Here is a 19,592-nt window from a genome sequence, read left to right as displayed (position 1 = left end):
CCATTTCTTTGCTCCCCATTATAAATTCCCCCGATTCTGACTGCAAGGGACCTACGTTTGACTTCACCAATCTTTTTCTCTTTACATATCTATAAAAGCTTTTACAGTCAGTTTTTATGTTCCCTGCAAGCTTACTCTCATTCTATTTTCCCTTGCTTAATTAATCCCTTTGTCCTCTGTTGAATCCTAAACTGCTCCCAATCCTCAGGATTATTGCTTTTTCTGGCCAATTTGTATGTCCTCTCCTTGGATCTTATGCTATCCCTAATTTCCCTTGTTAGCCACGGTTGAGTCACCTTTTTTGTTTTATTTTTATGCCAAACTGGGATGAACAACTTCTGTAGTTAATCCATTCGGTCTTTGAATGTTTGCCATTGCCTATCCACCGTCAACTCTATTAATCTTATTGGGCGTTAATGAATGGTAAACGTCCACTGAGCAGTCTTGTGCGTTCTCTAATTTTATCGCCTAGAGTTACTGTTAGGTGGAAAGTTGCACATTTGCAGTTTGCGGTGCTGTAACGGTGTTAACGCCATGCTGTGTATTTCAAATATGGATTTAAAATCGCAGTAAACATTTCCCACAAGTGAAATAGAACCACCAATTTTGTCAATTTATTTAAGTGTGGATCTAAATAATTCTGCATACTCTGGTATTGGATTGGGAATTTGAAGTGTTGCGAGTGAACCGTGAGTATGAACAGGCCATAAATTGTGACTTTGTAGGTGAAAAGTGATCCTGAGCTGTGTGGTCAGATGTGTTGCTCCATATCCTCTCCAATTACTACTGATATGTTCATTTAATTACTAGGAGCATTGTAACCTGATTTCAGGTTTAAATCCTTTAGAATAAGATTTTGCATTTATAACATTTGTGCAAATGCGACACAGTCCAATAGCAATGTTTATACAAATTCTAATGCTTGAGATTGTACATGAATATCCTCTCTTTTGTTTGCTAATTGCATTCCAAAGTACTATGACAACTGACTTAGATTGTGCCTGCTGCCTTATTATTGAGGCAGAAATGCTGAATTTAATGAGTCAGAAGGTTGTGGGTTCAAGTCCCACTCCAGAGACTTGAACACAGAAATCTAGGCTGACACTCCAGTGCAGTGCTGAGGGAGTGCTGCACTGTCGGAGGTGCCATCTTTCGCATGAGATGTTAAACCGTGGCCTCGTCTGCTCTCTCAGGTGGATGTAAAAGATCCCATGGCACTATTTTGAAGAAGAGCAGGGGAGTTCTCCCCAGTTCCTGGCAATATTTATCCCTCGATCAACACCACTCAAAGCAGATTATCTGGTCATTGTCACATTGCTGTTTGTGGGAGCTTGCTGTGCGCAAATTGGCTGCCATGTTTCCCACATTACAACAGTGACTACACTCCAAAAAGTACTTCATTGGCTGAAAAGCGCTTTGGGACATCCGGAGGTTGTGAAATGCAAGTCTTTCTTTTTCTTTTATTACAGAAATATTAGAAATTTAAAATACAGGCAAAATTCCAAGAGGTTACATTAGACCTTATGGAAAATGTTGGCAGTGGCAGCTATCAACCTTAATAATGCCACTTTGCCTCCAGAGGCAGGTAGCGAAACAAAAACAGCTTGCATTTATATAGCGCCTTTAACATAGTAAAATCTCTCAATGTCACAAGGCGCTTCACAGAAACCGCTTCTTTAGGAGGACCTCTTGATCTCCAGGGGCACTTGCACTTCATATTGCAGTTTGGAATAAGGAGGTTATTACTATGGTTTGCTTATTACTTACTATGTATAATTTTTTTTAATTAAACAGCTTCGACTGCAACTAATCTTTTTGTTTTCCTTTGTATTTATACAGGGTGGCATGGGAGTAGCACTATTGTCCAACCCTGACAAAATTGAAGCTGTAAGTAGTTACACAGCATTATCATTAAATTGTTTGCTGTCGATCTGAAAACAAATAAGGAATTGTTTTTAAAAATGCTAATGTGGTTTACTGAGGGAATCTGATATCTACGTTTCAAACCCCTTGTTGCCCATTTCTCATTACATTGTCTAAATAACATAGAAATGTTAATAGGACTGGTATGTGACTGTTACAGCACGTGTTTTACATTAAAACTTAATGTATCATCGCCAGTGTATGGACTTATTCACAGTCTAGGTGGAGTTGTACTGTGCAGTTTGCAAAACAGCAGCTTTTGGCCGAGCTCAAGGAGGTCGTGTCATACTGTTTTGACACCACCAGTTTCCGTGTTTGGCTCGTGTCTTTGTATTATTTAATTGCCTAGTGTCTATATTTTCTGTTTAAGAATGCACGTGCAGATTTCTGCTTTTCCCTGATTTGGGTTCTGCCTTGCATTTTAAGAAAAAATCTTTAAAACTCCCAGGCAAATGGATATCACAGATTTAATATAGTAAATTGTATTCAATTAGGCTGTTGATAGCGCAGTTTTCTAATTAGAGATATTAATGCTGATTTACAAAACTTTAGAAGAAAATATCTTGTTGACTCTTGAATTGGACCTAACACATTTCTTAGGCAGTTACGTTTCTATTGTCCAGGGAGATCCAGTTGTGTGTGACAGACTTTCCTTTTCCTTTTCATTCCTCTTGTTTATGAGTTTGTACTTAGTTATTGAAACTAATCAGATGATGTTCAATCTAAAGGGGTAACAGCATGTACACACAGGGCAAAGGATGGATCCTTTGGAGAAGTACAATAGATGCAAGTCCACTTCTTCAGTCTGATGGTTGATTTGCAGAACTCCAAAAAGATTGAAGTTAAGGGGGAAAAAATGAAGAACCATCCAAAGACTATGTCGTTTTTACTCTACATACTTTAGGAAAAGTTTATTTTCAAATGGAAATCATTGGGTCATTGTCTGTGTTAAGGGCTATTTTCTCTGCTGCTTCATGAGAATCACACAATCTTTTTCTCTTGTGCTAGACAAGAGCTGTGACTTGAGGCCAGTTTCCACTTCTTTTCTCCTATCATTGGCAGCTATGTGTCCCTTGTTCTCCCAGTATAGAAGGTTCTCACCACTTGGCAAATGAGCGAACGCTGCACTGTCGGAAGTGCCATCTTTCAGCTGAGACGTTAAACCAAGACGTAAACGATCCCATGGCACTATTTCAGAGACGAGCAGGGGAGTTCTCCCAGTGTCCTGGCCAATATTTATCCCTCAACTAACATCACTGAAAACACATTATCTGGTCATTAGCACAATGTGGTTTATGGAACCTTGCTGTGCACAAATTGGCTATCGTGTTTTCTACATTATAACAATGACTACACTTCAAAAAAAGCACTTTATTGGCTGTAAAGCACTTTGGGATGTCCTGAGGTTGTGCAAGGCTTATTTTTCTCCGTGTAGGCTTTGTAAAAGACTGAGGTTGCTGAGAACGATGAATAGGGCAGAGCTTTCTTGAGTGTTAGTGGTCTGTTGTCAGCTTCTCCATGCGTCTTTGTCAGTTGTTTTTTTCATTGTATGTTGGATGTGATTATCTAGCTGTCTTAGAGCAGAAGAGGCTGTAACCCTTTTGGAGAGTGGAGCTTTGTAAGCAATATCATGGTCCATCAAGCTCAACAGAGTTATTAACTCGGTCTTCTCAGTGGGAAGTATAGGGCGCTGCTTGCCAATTCATTGTCTCAGTTGATCAAAATCTATCTGCATTGATTGGGTTGCTGCCTGACTTTCCGATGAGGCATTAACCACTTTATTGAGAGTGGTGTCGACGGCAGGAAGACCAGGACCGTTCTTAATGAAACCCACTCGGTCATTGATTACTATCTGCAATCTTCCCTCAGATCTCCAGTGTTTTTCCAATAATTTATGGAATATTTATTAAAACACAATGGGCCAGTAATTCCTGTCCCAACGCGTGAGTACGGACGGGGTACTCACGCGTGGGCCCGGAGGAATTGCCGGTTTTCAGCATGCACAGCGCATGCGGGGAAAACCGGCATTTCCTCTCCTCTGACCCAAGGGGTTAAGAGGCGGAACGCGTGCGAGGTTTCAGGTAGCGCGTGTGCGCTGAACTTCCCTTTTTTTTGAAGAGTTGCCCGTGGGGAAAAGGCTCCGGTTTTTACGCGTGGAAAAAGCAGCCGTAAGTACTTACGTTTAACAGGTAAGTTTAACAGGTCTATTAAGTAAAATTAGAAATTTTTTCCACAGGTTCATTTTTTTTGAAGACTTTACAGTAAGGTAAGTCTATTTTTAGCCCTGATTTTTTTATATAATTTTTTTCAAAATTTAAAATTATTGTTTAAAATAGTTTTTTACAGTTATTTATAGTTTATTTAAGTAGTGCGATGTTTTTTTAAATTTTCTTTCAAGTTTAAGTAGTGTTTTGGGGCCAGGAGTTTTCATGAGTTTGACAGTTCTTACTATCAAACTCATGAATGAACTTTTGCAACCTCCCATTGGTTGCCCAGTGCTCACGTGATCCCAGCCGGCTCATCGCACTAAGTACGCCGCTGAGTCACGCACGCACAGCGCGGCAGGACCTGAAGCGGGCCAGTGACAGGAAATGCAATGCGGGCCAGGATTGAAATATCAGCGCGCCGGGTAAGTGCACATCGGGGGCTTGCACGCGCGGCGAGCCCCCGAACCTAATTTCTGGGCCATTGCTTGCTTCTTTCTGAGTTGGAAGTCTCATTCTAAGTTAGTGGAGGAGCTCAGGCTTTGACACTGAGCTTTGTAGGATCCCTGGGTTAGTTTGGGTGGTGAAATCAAAGAATTAACTACTCCCCATCTAATACTCAGCGTCAATTTTCTCTCGACCAAAAAATGGGACCATGTCTGTTCTTCAAAATGAACGTGGCTTTGAACTGTGCAGTTTTGTTAGTGAATTCAGGGCATTATCCCATTTTTCATTAAAAAAGGGATTTCACCCATATCGTTTTCTTACCTCCGATTTGCTTCACTCTACTCTCCCTGAATCGGGAATTAATCTGATTCCCTTTCAAATGCCTCAATACTTACAGCCCCGGGCGGTCGACCCTTAGAGCCCCGGGCGGTCAGCCCCTAGAGGCCCGGGCGGTCGGCCCCTAGAGCCCCGGGCGGTCGGCCCTTAGAGCCCCGGGCGGTCGTCCCTTCGTGCCCCGGGCGGTCGGCCCTTAGAGCCCCGGGCGGTCGGCCCTTAGAGCCCCGGGCGGTCGGCCTTTAGAGCCCCGGGCGGTCGGCCCTTAGAGCCCCGGGCGGTCGGCCGGCCCTTAGAGCCCCGGGCGGTCGGCCGGCCCTTAGAGCCCCGGGCGGTCGGCCCTTAGAGCCCCGGGCGGTCGGCCCTTCGAGCCCCGGGCGGTCAGTCATTACAAGTTGTACAGGCAAGAATTGGTTGTTCCAAATAATACAGGTGTATACACTGTAAGCTACATATTTGGATAATAAAGCCTAAATAACTGTGGGCTGGCAAAGAGTCAAAAATGTAACACAGAATGATATTCTTTCACAAACCAACTTCCCTGCCTGATGTGACGTTCTTAATTTTGGACAGTTTAGTTAGCTCATGAGTTAAGTTGTGCAAGGAATAACGTCTAACCAGGGGATCATGTTTGCCTTCACTCCTATTACAATTTTTTTCTATTTTGCTAAATATTTGTGCATATCAAAGTAAGGGATGTCTGTACTTGGAAATAGAACATTTATGTCCATCTTTCATCACCCATTGTCAGCATCAGGCACATTCAGATCAGGTTAGGACGGCCAAGTAAACAGGTGTCAGGCGACGAGTCAGCTGGTTGTGGGTTCAAGTCCTACTCCAGAGACTTGAGCACAAAATCTAGGCTGACACTCCAGCGCAGTACTGAGGGAGTGCTGCACTGTCTGTGGTGCCGTCTTTTGGATAAGACGTTAAACCGAGGCTCAGTCTGCCCTCACCAATATTTACCCCTCAACCAACGCCACTGAAAACAGATTATCTGATCATTATCTTATTGCTGTTTGTGGGACCTTGCTGTGCGCAAATTGGCTGCCCCGTTTCCTACATTTCAACAGTGACTACACTTCAAAAATACCTCACTGGCTGTAAAGCGCTGTAGGATTTACGATTCCACCAGGATTTATGGACCCAAGCGATAGAGCGGCAAATAATACAACAGATTGGTAAACTAAGCTACTGTTTTATTTCATAAATAATAAAACATACAAGCGGTTCCTTTGAGAGTTCTGTGTCAAGGCAGCGGAGTGATGATGTACCCTGGTGCTTTTGGTCTTTGTTTCTTAGCCGTCCTCTGAGATGGGTCTTCTGTCTTCCCCACCGACTGCAGTGCCGAGAGTCCAGATAAGGGTCTTTTTATGTCTTTCTAATGCAGGCAAGTGTCAATTGATTGACATGTCTGGTTGCAAAGTCCATTTTGCAAAGTGTGCAGAGTTCTTTTGTCGCAAAGTCTTTTTGCAACAATGGCAAAATGACCATCTAGATTCCCGACATTGTGCCTCCGGTGGTATTTGGAAGTCACAATGTTCTGTTCCCGTAAATGCAGTGTGAGTCACGTGGTTTCCAAGAAATGTTGACGTATTTCCCGTAGCATTTGGGACGTCCTGAGGTCGTGAAAGACAAGTTCTTTCTTTAAACCTACCTTCACTCTATACTTGAAGGGAAAACATCTACAGGGCTATGGGGAAAGAGTAGGGGAGTTGGATTAATTGGATAGCTCTACCAAAGGGCCTCCTTCTGTGTTGTATCATTCTATAATTCTATGATTCTAACCTGTTTCTTACCTCCCTGAATGTGACTGCCAATTTGATGACAATTTGTGCTGAATTTGGAGGACTAGAAATTCAGTTGGGCGCGCCAGCCGTTAGCGCCTTAGGAGGAGTAGATCTCGAGCGCTAGGCGCTTAGCGCCCGGGCGCAGCGCGATTTGCGCCTCGCCCCAACTTCAGTAGACATTTAGCGCCGGCGCAAAGTCTTAGCGCGCGCCCTGCTGCGCGCGCAGATCATGACGTCATTTCGTCGTGCAACGCCCTTTGTGCGCCCGGAACCGGAACTTCACTCGCGCCGCCCCATTGTGCGCCGGGCGGCCCTAACGACTGTGAAGTGGAACGGTACACAGCCGAGGCGGGCCGCGGGGAGCGTAAATTAAAGGGCACTCCTGCAGTAGAAAAGGCAGCCGTTTTGCAACACTTTGTGAGAGACAAAGATGATGATGATGGAGATGATGGTGGAGGAGGAGGAGGTGGTGGTGGTGGTGGTGGTGGTCCGGTACCACATAGAGAGAAGCCCTCCCCAACAACACAAATACAGCAGTCTCGGCCTTTCAAAAAACCAAATCCACCCTCCCCCTTTAAGAGCTCACCGGAGCCAGAGTGTCTGCCGTCAATCAGCAGCTCGCCGCACCTGCCCTGCGCCCACCTTCCGGTGTTAGCGCCCGGGCCGCTGGCTTAGCGCCTAAAGAGAGCCGTGCATCGCCAGTTTTAGCGCTCGAGCAAACTCTTAGGGCGAAGCTAATGAATATCGGGGAAGTGGCCTCGAATTTGCGCCAGGCGCAAACTTTAGCGGCCGCCCGACTTTACCGCCCCAAAAGTGGCTATAATGAATTTCTAGGCCGGAGACTTTTTACTGAGCCCACACCTGCTATGAAATGGATTAGACTATCTAAACTAATTTTACATGGTACCCTTGCATGTTGGATAATTATATGGTTGTGAACAGGAGGATAATAAGGTTAAGTACAGGTGGTGATGACTGAATGCATTGTGGAACATGGTAAGAAATATCAGACCAAGAATGGTTAAACGGTAATAATTCAGGATGTAAAGTTAGATAGACTTTGAGGAGTTGTACTTGATTTACCGCTGGGCGGGCTTAACAAGGCCAATCAAGGGAAAATAGCGTGGGTTGGCCACAACTTGATGGAGGCGGGGCTAACACCCGACAAGCAGCAGTCCCGCCTCCAACTCGCCTCCATTCACAAAATCGCCCCCGTCGTGTTGAAGTCGGTATTCTGTTTCTGTGGAGTCAGAAGTAGCGTTGTTTCTCACACAGAATAAGATTTTTCACAGCAAAGGTTTGCATTTGATATTTTTTCTCCATCTTGCCCTTTGAAGTAGGTAAAATGAATATAAATGCTGCTTTGACTTGTTCCTACAATGTTTGCAGTATCCTGAAAGCTATTTTTCTGATAAGCTAACAGTAATTACTAGGTTGTGCCTATTGAAATAATGGATGATGATGCTGTCGGTTAGAAGAATATTTTTCATGTTGAATCCACATTAAAATAGCCTTGAACCAGGCATTTCACTAATGGCCGAGCTCTGACTGAACTGAAGGTACTGTGATGACTGGCTTGCAGTGTGTCAGAGTATACACTGTTTATAATGACAGGAGTGTTTCAATGTGATGCACAGTGTATTGTTGACCTCTCGTAGCATTGCTGAGAGACAAATAAAATTGTCTTTCTTCCTTAAGCATAATTTAGACTGACGTGCCAGTGTAGTAATGTTATAGGTGTTGTCATAGAAACATAGAAACATAGAGATAGGAACAGGAGTAGGCCATTCGGCCCTTCGAGCCTGCTCCGCCATTCAATGAGATCATGGCTGATCTTCGTCTGAGATCTTAGCTGATCTTACCAGTTCAGTACCCCGTCCCCGCCTTTTCTCCGTAACCCTTAATCCCCTTAGCCTTCAGAAATATATCCAATTCTCTCTTGAAAATATTTATTGAATTAGCCTTCACAGCCCTCTGTGGCAGGGAATTCCACAGGCTCACCACTCTTTGAGTGAAGAAATTCTTCCTCATCTCTGTTTTAAATGATTTGCCCGCTATTTTTAGACTGTGGCCCCTGGTTCTGTGCTCCCCGGCCATTGGAAACATTCTCTCTGAATTCAGCCTGTCCAGGCCTGCCATAATTGGGACCGCATCTATCTTATTACCATGGTTTAGGTGGATGTCAGCCGTGGCTTATTAGTAGTACACTTGCCTCATGAGTCAAAAGGCTGTGGGTTCAAGCCCCACTCCAGAGACTTGAACACAAAATCTGGGCTGAAACTCCCGTGCAGTACTGAGGGAGTGCCACATTAAACCGAGGCCACATCTGCCTTCTCAGGTGGACGTAAAAGATTCTATGGCACCATTTGAAGAAGAGCTGGGTAGTTCTCCCTGGTGTCCTGGCCAATGTTTATCCCTCAACCAACATCACTGAAACAGATTATCTGGTTATGATCACATTGCTGTTTGTGGGACCTTGCTGTGTGCAACTCGGCTGCTGCGTTTCTCACATTTCAACAGCGACTACATTTCAAAAAGTACTTCATTGATTGCAATCTGCTTTGGGACGTCCTGATGTCGTGAAAGGCGCTATATAAATGCATGTCTTTATGTAAAAGATCCCATGGCACTATTCTAGTAAAAGCAGCGCGTTCTTCCCCTGGTGCTGACCAGGTTTCCTTCCTCGACTGATACAAAAAGAGATTAAGTGGCCATCCATGTCACAGTTGCTCGAGGGATGTTACTGATGAGAATGACTGCTACGTTTGCCTACACTTCAAAGTAATTCATTGTATGTGAAGCTGAGACATTTCAGTGTGATACGTCACTGTGTTGGGTGTGGTTAATCTTCAAAATTCAAGAGCTAGAAACCCAAATTGTTTGCTTAACAGTGCCACAGATAATAGAGTATACTACAGGTAGACTATCCTTTATCCGAACTTCCGAAAACTGAAAACCTCTAAAAACCGAAAGTTTTTTCATTCAGCGTAAGTCGTGCGCACGACATGACCAGAGTGGCGCACGACTTACGCTCCCCCCGCCGACCCCGACCCCCACCCCGACCCCCCGCCGACCCCAACCCCCGCCGACCCCCACCCCTGACCCCCCGCCGACCCGCACCCCTGACAAATTTCCCAGTCTTATAAAATACCTTCTGAAATCCGAAATTTTCCGAAAACCGAAACACGGCTGGTCCCGAGGTTTTCGGATAAAGGATAGTCTACCTGTAATATGCTTCATATATTTTGTGCACATGCATTCCTTCATCTTTGAGTTTTGTAGATTGAATAGAATATTGCAGTGCAACAGAAACCGTCGCAGAAGGCAACCAGTCAGGTGAGACTGACTTCTCAGAACCCACAATCTCTGACCACAGTCATTTACTATTAATTGTGGGAGATGAAACCAAACTAGTTCCCAGTACTTGTAGACACGAGGCTAACAGAAGAAATGTGTAGTTAATCACGCAGACACGCAAATTCATATATTGTTGTTGCATTTAGCAAATCTTGATGGTATTGCATATTTTGGAAATTGTAAGTCACCCTTGGGCATAGAACTTGTAGCGTCCTAATTGTCACAGGCTACAAACAGGTGTTAGCATGCTGTAGCCTGAAAAATATAAGCAGAAAGGCCCAACAAGATGCTGTAAGTACTACAGAACTCCAGCCCTAGGCTCCAAAGGAAAGAGCAGGCCTGTGTGCAGGAAAGTTGTTACAAGTATTTGTAAGCTAATATAGATCAGCTAAATTTAGTGATTTCTTTTTTGAATTATTTTTCATTTATTCTGTAAATAGATGTACATAATCAATAGCTCAAAGAGCAGAATGGTCATCAAAAAGTTGAAATTGAGAGCTTTGATTTTTTTTTGTTTCTTGTTGGTTATTGATTGGAAGCGTTTCCTGCTTGTCTACTAAATCTAAGTGGCTTTTGATTGGTTTGCATTTAGTCAAATGGTTACTTGAGCCAGTCAGCATGGTAAATTGAAGAACTGGTGATTATTTGACCACCTCATGATTTCTTTGCCCTATCAATGTGATGCAATAGCCACACAAGACTTTTAATTTTCTAGAATCCTTCAGGGTTTCCAGTGGGTGACCTGAAAGACTTCTTGGAAAATGGTGGACACTTGGTTGGCAGGTTGGCATTAAAGCTAAAACGGTTGAATTCCAATTTCTACAACTTTGTACAATTATCTCTTCAATGGAGTCAGGGTGGAAGGAAATCTGTGTATGTGTGTGTGTACTTCTAGTACTGCAAAATCAAGTAAAAGCATAAGAGACTCGAAGCTCTGGCCAAGTCAGTTACAATCTTGGTTATAGGCAGTCTGTAGGAGTAGATGACCAGCTTAACTGATTGATGGGGCGGAGGAGTCAAAATTTATCAGGGACTTTACAGCCCTGAATATCAGCAATAGAGAAATCCATCTGATGGATGCCAAGCAGATGCCTGTTATCCACAATTTTCTAACGAAAGGAGTATGTTGAACTTCAGAGTCACATATAATGAAAATTAAAAGTATCCTATTAGCTGTTCAGGAGAGTCACTACCGGGAACATAGAGAATATGGTTGGTGAAGATTGTGCAAGAATGATTGGGTGTATTTTTATTCAAAGAAGTGTTCCTCAAACAGCAAGCTCACGTATTCTAGTGGCCATAGCTCACTGTTCTAAACAGTCTTTACTGGCACCTACTGACCACGTACGCAGGGCTGCAATATGGACCCATGTTCATATGTTTATTAATCATTACACTCAACATGACCAAAGTTTCCTCAGCTGTTCGATCCTGGAGGCTCTAACTTCTTATTTTTCACTTGGGTCTCGTTCCTCCTGATACTAATCCAGTGGTGATTGGAGAATACTGAATGATAGTGGGACAACCTCCCTCATAGGGTCTTTCTCATTCTTCCAATAATTACATCCTTCACATAATATGATCTTTCCTATCTATCCCCTGAATCCTTGTGGTCTGTTTATTTTATACCGTCTCTTTTACAGTTTTTTTGTGTATGTATTTTGTTTTTCGACATCAGGTCTTAACTTTTAGCTAATTGAGTTGAAAAAATTATCTGCCACTCCATGATCTACCCAGGTATTTAGAGTATGGGTATTAAGAATGAATGGCCATGCCCTGATTTTGCCTGTTGTAGTGGCACTGTAACATTACAACTGCCTCTAGAGACATGGGCCCCGATTTTCTGGCCGCCGTCGGGCAGCTTTTCATGCAGCCGGGGGCCGAAAATCGGCGAAAAAGCGGGTCGGGACCACCGCCCCCCCCCGCCTGATTCCCCGCCCCGTCCGACTTTCAGACTGCCGTTTCCGCGCGCCCCGCTTCAGTCCCGGCCGCCGCTGGTGGGACTGGTCGTCGGAGCAGTAACAAGCAATTATCTGCTTGTTGAAGTGGATTTTCCCGTGCCGTTGCGACTTTGGGGCTTTCCCCACCTGAAACCCGCCTGCGGGGAACCCCGCTGCTGAGAGCTGGCGTGAAAACAGCTGGCTTGCTTGCTTGCAGCAGCAGGTCGCTGAGGGCTGAAGAGATTAAAATAGGCAGCATTTGCAGGCTGCAGGACCTTGTTGATCAAGGCTTGGGGGAACTTTTTGAAGCCTTAGGAGCAGCTGCAGAAAGTTGGAGCCTCACACACTTCTCCAGTGTGAGCTCCTGGGAAGCCTCTCTCACCACCCTAACTCAGCGCCCCCTCAACGGAGGCATCTGGCAGAAGCATGGGAGGCCTTTGGGATGTTCCCTTCCTGGCATTAGAGGATCTCCAACAGCAGAGGCGGCAGCAGCAGAACCAGGAACAGCAGGATGAGCACCAGGAGCACCAGGCTGCTGCTCACTCACCTGAAGCTGCACAGGCCAGAAGGGGCCAGCGCTTGGAAGTGGCTTGAGAGCACCTTGCTGCGCTTTAGGGGGCCAGTGGGACCCGTTTCTGCACTGGCAGTCCTACTCAGAAGGACTTCCATGAAGATCTGGTTTCTCTGTTCAACAGATGGCCAATGCTCCTCAAGAGATGTCATTCTCTTATGAGCACTCACTATGTTTTCCGTACCCTGGCGAGTTATCTCCTGCATGGAGGTTGCCAACCTTTCCATGGTGATGCGTTCATGCGCCAATGACTCCACAAAGGCTCTGCTCATGGTCGCTATGGACTCCTGCATTTGCTCCACACTCGCAGCGACCCTGGTGACAACCTGCCAGAGACTCCTGCATCTGTGCATGGAGATCCATCACCTCTTCTCTTGCAGATGGACCCAGAGGCAAAGGGTCGTCATGCAGCACAGCTGAGCTGAGCTGGCAGAGTCCTGCGCCCTCCGACGAGGACTCTCCACTGCTGTCCCTGTCTCCAGAATCTGCTGAGGCTCACTTGTGAGCTGTGAAACACCAGGTGACAACACTACTCTATGTCCCGAAGGTCCCCCCGAGGTGTGAGTGTCTGCGCTGGTGCTGGGTGCGCTTACCTCTGCTGACGCTGTGCCCTCAGAGGTTGGAGCTTCCTCTGAGGAGTCTGGCTGCACAGCCTCTTCCTCCTCCACAGTGAGGACGGGGGCTCTGGATGGTACTGTGGGGGAGTAAAGGAAGGAGATAGAGATGTAATGCCAAGGTTCTTCTGGTGACTCTCAGCGAGTTGGCATCTGCTGACACCTGCATCCATGCAGCATTGGTCTCAGTGGGAGGCCTCTTCCTCCCTGACCTAGGGAAGAGGACCTCCCTGTGGGCCCTAACCCCATCCAATAATGCCTGCAGTGAAGCCTCGTCGAATTTGAAGGCAGCTCGGCCTCTGCCGCTGGCAGTAGCTGGTGCAGGCTCCTCTGCCATTGTGCAAGAGTGGTTGAGAAGCCTGCAGAGGTGGAGAAGCTTGCTGGACACTTTGAAAGCACCACGAATGATGACATCATAGTGTGGGGATTTCTGACTCGAATTGGACAATTAGCAAGGCTTCCCACATGCTGGGAATTAATTGGCCACTTGAGGGAAAATTGCGTGGAGCTGGCTGACACTTTTTTATGTGTGTCAGAAACCCCACATTCGGGGAAATCCGACCATTCCCCACCAAGCCGAAAATCGGGGCCATGGTTTCCCCAGAATGTGATCTAAGCTGGCTTAAATCCAGTGGAAAATGAGGAAGCTCCCACAAGGTAGGAATGTGGAACTCTCTACCACAGGAAGTAGTTAAGGCAAATAGTATAGATGCATTTAAGGGGAGGCGAGATAAGCATATGAGAGGGAAGGGAATCGAGGGTTATGTTGATATAGTTAGATGAGGAAGGATGGAAGGAGGCTTCCGTGGAACGTGAACGTTGACATGGACTGGTTGGGCCGAATGGCCTGTTTCTGTGCTGTCTATTCTACGTAATCTTATGTAATTTGACTTTCTGTCTCAATAACCAAGGATATCTGACACTGTCTCTAGGATAACTTCATGTCAAACTGTGGAAAGATTTTCTGAGCGAGAGAGAAATGTTGCCGGAGAGAGGTTTAATTTTTGTTGTTCCCTTTTTTTGAGACGGAAATGTGACAAAAGTCTACCTTCCTCCCAGGAAAAGCTTGTTCACCAAATCCTGCAGAAGTATTACGGTTCCAATAACAATGAATAAAGGAAAGGACATCCATTTAAATAGCACCTTTCACATCCTCGAGATTTCTCAAAGTGCTTCAGTCAATTAATTACTTTGAAATAAAGTCACTGTTGTAAGGATGTGTGTCAGCCAAACTGCACACAGCAAGAACCCTGCTGTTCGTTAGACTTTCCCTTACTCGTTTAATTTCCAGGAGACTTTGTACAGGAAGTTGCTGTTAGTGGGAGACGGAAACAGCGCAGTGCCCTCTGCAGGGTGTTTGGGATTACATTGGATATCCGGCACAGAAACAGGCCATTCGGCCCAACCAGTCAATTCCGGCGTTTATGCTCCACTCGAGCCTCCTCCTGTCTTTCTTCCTCTAACTCTGTCAGCATAACCCTCTATTCCCATCTCCCTCATATGCTTATCTAGCCTCCCCTTAAATGCATCTATACTATTCACCTCAACTGCTCCCTGTGGTAGCGAGTTCCACATTCTCACCACTCACTGGGTAAAGAAGTTTCTTCTGAATTCCCTATTTGATTTCTTGGTGACTATCTTATATTGATGGTCTCTAGTTATGCTCTTCCCCACAAGTGGAAACATTCTCTATCTACTCTAACCTTTCATAATTTTAAAGACCTCAATTAGGTCACCGCTCAGCCTTTTTTCAAGTGAAAAGAGACTCAGCCTGTTCATCCTTTCCAGATAGGTATACCCTCGCATTTCTAGTATCATCCTTGTAAATCTTCTCTACACCCTCTCCAGTGCCTCTATATCCTTTTTATAATGTGGTGACCAGAATTGTACGCAGTACTCCAAGTGTGTTCTAACCAAGGTTCGATACAAATTTAGCACTACTTTTCAATTCTAGCCCTCTAGAAATAAACCCTAGTGCCTGGTTTGCTTTTTTTAATGGCCTTGTGTCGCTACTTTGTGATTTGTGTATTTGTACTCCGAAATCCCTTTGCTCCGCTACCCCACCCAGACTCTCACCCTCCAAGTAATAAGTGACTCCCTAATATTCCGACCAAAAATTTAATACCTCACACTTATCTGTGTTGAATTTCATTTGCCAATGATATGCCCATTCTTCAAGTTTATTAATGTCTTCCTGTAATTTGTTGCAGTCCTCCTCAGTATTGACTATCCCCCCCCCCCAATTTGCTGTCATCCATAAATTTAGAAATTGTGTTTTTGATTCCAAAGTCTAAATCATTAAAATAAATAGTGAACAATAGTGGTACCAGCACTGATCCTTGTGGAACACCACTACCCACCTCCTGCCACTGTGAATAGCTACCCTTTAGTCCGACTCTCTGATTTCTGTCTTGAAGCCAGCTAGAAACATAGAAACATAGAAGATAGGAGCAGGAGTAGGCCATTCGGCCCTTCGAGCCTGCTCCGCCATTCAACGAGATCATGGCTGATCATCCAAACCCTAGCACCCGGTCCCTACACCGACAGCCATCCCACCCAAGCCCTATCCCCATAACCCCGTAACCCCACGTATTTAATCCCCCCTAACACTAAGGGCCAATTTTTATCATGGCCAATCAACCTAACCCGCACATCTTTGGACTGTGGGAGGAAACCGGAGCACCCGGAGGAAACCCACGCAAACACGGGGAGAATGTGCAAACTCCACACAGACAGTCACCCGAGGCCGGATTTGAACCCGGGTCCCTGGCGCTGTGAGGCAACAGTGCTAACCACTATGCCACCGTGCTGCCCACACGTATACACACCCGTAGGGACCTCGCAAACCGGCACTTCTGATCTGTCAAGAATCCTCTTGACAGATCGGACGCCTGCCCTGGAGAAGGGCCTCTGCGGGTGGAGACTTCCACTTTCTGCACAACCTCCGCCCGCTGAAAACCTTTAAAAATCTTACGCCTGGTAAAAGCAGCATAAGAGTTTAAAAAAGTAAAAAATATATATATTTTCACTCATTTATAATTTAAAAATACTTTTAAAAAAGGTAAGTTTCATTTTAGCCCTGTAAAAAAGTTTAATTTTTTTTTCAAAAAATTAAATGTTTGTTTAAAATATTTAATTTAATAATGTAATTTTAACTAATTTTAAAAATGTGATTTAAAAAAATTATTTAATGTTTTGATGTCTTTTTTCAGTGATCCCCATTCATACTTTTGACAGGTGTAAAGTGTAAGGAGGATTCCCTCCTCCCATTGGTTCCCCATGGCCCATGTGATCCCAGGGATGCTTGCGAACCGCCTGTGCCCCTGGGATACCTGGGCCCTGCGCATTTCGTCGTGGAAATGGCTGGACCTCTGGAGCCCTCGGGTAAGGTCGTAGATTTTTTCCAGATCGGAGGCCTCCACACGCAGGAAGCCTCCAATCGGAAAATACGGGCCAATATGTTAGCTATCCTGTGAACAGGGAAAGCAACTGTGTATCTCAACCAATCAGATTGAAGGATTGAGGATTGCACAGCGCAGAGTCTGAACCAGGAAGTGTCAGTTAGAATAGTGAATTCAATGTCAAATCAGGTACAGAAAGAGATGGGAAGAAATACTGAATTAAGAGAGAGAAAAAAGAGACGGGAAGAAAAAGTTTAAAAAATAAACAATTAAAAGCTGAAGAAATGAGACCCCACATTTGTAATAGTTAATTTTCAGTGCCAGAGGTTTTTTTTTGGCAGTAATTAAGACTTATCTCGCTGTTAAAAGGGCACATAGACTGCAATGGACAAGCCCTAACTTTCTGTGACGAGTTTACATCGTAACTACAGTGGAAGTACAGGAACCTCATGCTGTTCAATGCATTTCAATGGTGAGTCAGACAGCAGGATGCTGTTTTAGCGAAGCTAACCTCGGACAGCAACTTCCAGATTTTTGAATTTAACCACGCATCTGCCCTCGCCTGAAGCTGCTGTGCGATTTGTACATTAACTAACAGTGAGCACCGTTAGCCTCACAGTTACTTTGACAGTAATTTCTGGCCCATTCCCTCTCTTTTAAAATAAAAAGGGGAAATGCTAAATAAAGACCTTTGTTGTAATGAGCTCATAACATCATAACCTCTTAAATTTCCTGTGTTCCCGTTTTTTTTCTTTGTCTGCTCATGTACTATAGACTGGCAGTTATTCAGCTTTCTTACCCAGTTAATGATGCTCAATGGAGACAAGATTCAAAATGTTTTTTAAAAAGCAGTAACTTGAAATGTTGAACTCTAAACCTTGCCATTGCTTTTTGACATGTTTTGTTATACATAAGTTTAACATAGAAGCATCGAAAAATAGGAGCAGGAGTAGGCCATTCGGCCCTTCGAGCTTGCTCCGCCATTCAATATGATCATGGCTGATCCTCTATCTCAATACCATATTCCCGCTCTCTCCCCAGACCCCTTGATGCCTTTTGTGTCTAGAAATCTATCTATCTCCTTCTTAAATATATTCAGTGACTTGGCCTCCACAGCTTTCTGTGGTAGAGAATTCCACAGGTTCACCCCCCTCTGAGTGAAGAAATTTCTCCTCATCTCAGTCCTAAATGTCCTACCCTGTATCTTGAGACTGTGACCCCTCGTTCTCGACCCCCCCCAGCCACGGGAAACATCCTCCCTGCATCCAGTCTGTCTAGCCCTGTCAGAATTTTATACGTTTCAATGAGATCCCCTCTCATTCTTCTAAACTCTAGTGAATACAGGCCTAGTCGACCCAATCTCTCCTCATACGACAGTCCTGCCACCAAGGCCCTGTATAACTGTAGGACATCCTTGCTCCTGTACTCAAATCCTCTTGCAATGAAGGCCAACATACCATTTGCCTTCTTAACTGCTTGCTGCACTTGCATGTTTGCTTTCATTGACTGGTGTACAAGGACACCCAGGTCCCTTTGTACATCAACATTTCCCAATCTATCACCATTTAAATAATACTCTGCCTTTCTGTTTTTTCTACCGAAGTGGATAACTTCACATTTATCCACGTTATACTGCATCTGACATGTATTTGCCCACTCACTCAACTTGTCTAAATTGCCTTGAAACCTCTTTGCATCCTCCTCACAACTCACAATCCCACCTAGTTTCATCAGCAAACTTGGAAATATTACAGTTGGTTCCCTTATCCAAATCTTTGATATATATTGCCCAAGCACTGATCCCTGCGGTACCCCACTAGTCACCGCCTGCCACCCCGAAAAAGACCCATTTATTCCCACTCTCTGTTTCCTGTCTGTTAACCAATTTTCAATCCATACCAGTACATTACCCCCAATCCCATGTGCTTTAATTTTGCACACTAACCCCTTATGTGGGACTTTATCAAAGGCCTTCTGAAAATCCAAATACACCACATCCACTGGTTCTCCCTTATTTATTCTACCAGTTACATCCTCAAAAAACTCCAGTAGGTTTGTCAAACACGATTTCCCTTTCATAAATCCATGTTGACTCTGTCTAATCCCATTGATATTTTCTAAGTGTCCTGTTATCACATCCTTTATAATAGGCTCTAGCATTTTCCGTACCACTAATGTTAGGCTAACCGGTCTGTAGTTCCCTGTTTTCTCTCTCCCTCCTTTTATAAATAGTGGGGTTACATTTGCCACCCTCCAATCTGCCGGAACTGTTCCATAATCTATAGAATTTTGGAAGATGACAACCAATGCATCCACTATTTCCATGGCTACCTCTTTTAGTACTCTGGGATGCAGATTATCAGGCCCTGGATACATTAAGGATACAATATTCAGATAAAACCATTGTTGGGAAAAATAAACAAACCAACAGATGTTTTGCAACAACTTGCTGGCAGCTGTCCCAGTTATGATGCAGGCAGAGCCTTCATACTGAGAGGGACAGAACAACCTCTTGCCCCGTTGTTTCCTGGGCACTGCTGTTATCATGTATATGTCAAGGCTACACACTGAACTCCCAGTGAAGCATCCTTAATTAATAACCGGAGGGCACAGAAGGAGGTCAGGAGGATTTAGTTTAATTCTGCTGCTTGGAATACAGTCTGAACTGACTTGGGGTGTAGCCTTATGACTTTTTTTCCACTTCAGATTATTGTACCTAGCCCAGTGAAACTACATAACACAGTCGCTCTTGCTCTGATCGCTGTTGGAGGTATCCAGAAGGACATGGTACCTTTCTGCACACCGTGTGAAGCACCTGCATTATTGAAGAGCTATGGGAAGAAGTAATTAGTGGCTGGGCCTATGCGATGAATGCACAGCTAAACAAATCTGTGTTTATGAGGAGATGAATCAGGAGACTGACATTATCAAGAGGTCATCAGAAATTAATTTTAACTGCCTTATCGTTATTCTAAATGGGACCATCGCGTTTTTTATGTGAATGAGGTTTGA

The 19,592-nt window shown here is 44.6% G+C and overlaps 1 protein-coding gene across 1 annotated transcript in view; it reads left to right on the top strand.

The window, feature by feature from the left end:
- The window catches only part of dus2 (dihydrouridine synthase 2), a 203,761-nt gene that overhangs the window by 33,163 nt on the left and 151,006 nt on the right, over positions 1-19,592 (top strand). The window contains exon 6 of the mRNA XM_085991372.1: positions 1,840-1,887. Coding sequence (XP_085847498.1) covers positions 1,840-1,887 — 48 coding nt within the window. The remainder of the gene's footprint in view (positions 1-1,839; positions 1,888-19,592) is intronic.

The sequence above is a fragment of the Somniosus microcephalus genome, chromosome 6 (assembly GCF_052327205.1).
Source record: "Somniosus microcephalus isolate GS21.2 chromosome 6, FLI_Smic_1.0, whole genome shotgun sequence".
NCBI lineage: Eukaryota > Metazoa > Chordata > Chondrichthyes > Squaliformes > Somniosidae > Somniosus > Somniosus microcephalus.
Note: the sequence above shows the minus strand (reverse complement) of the source record. Positions and strands in the feature narration are given on the sequence as shown.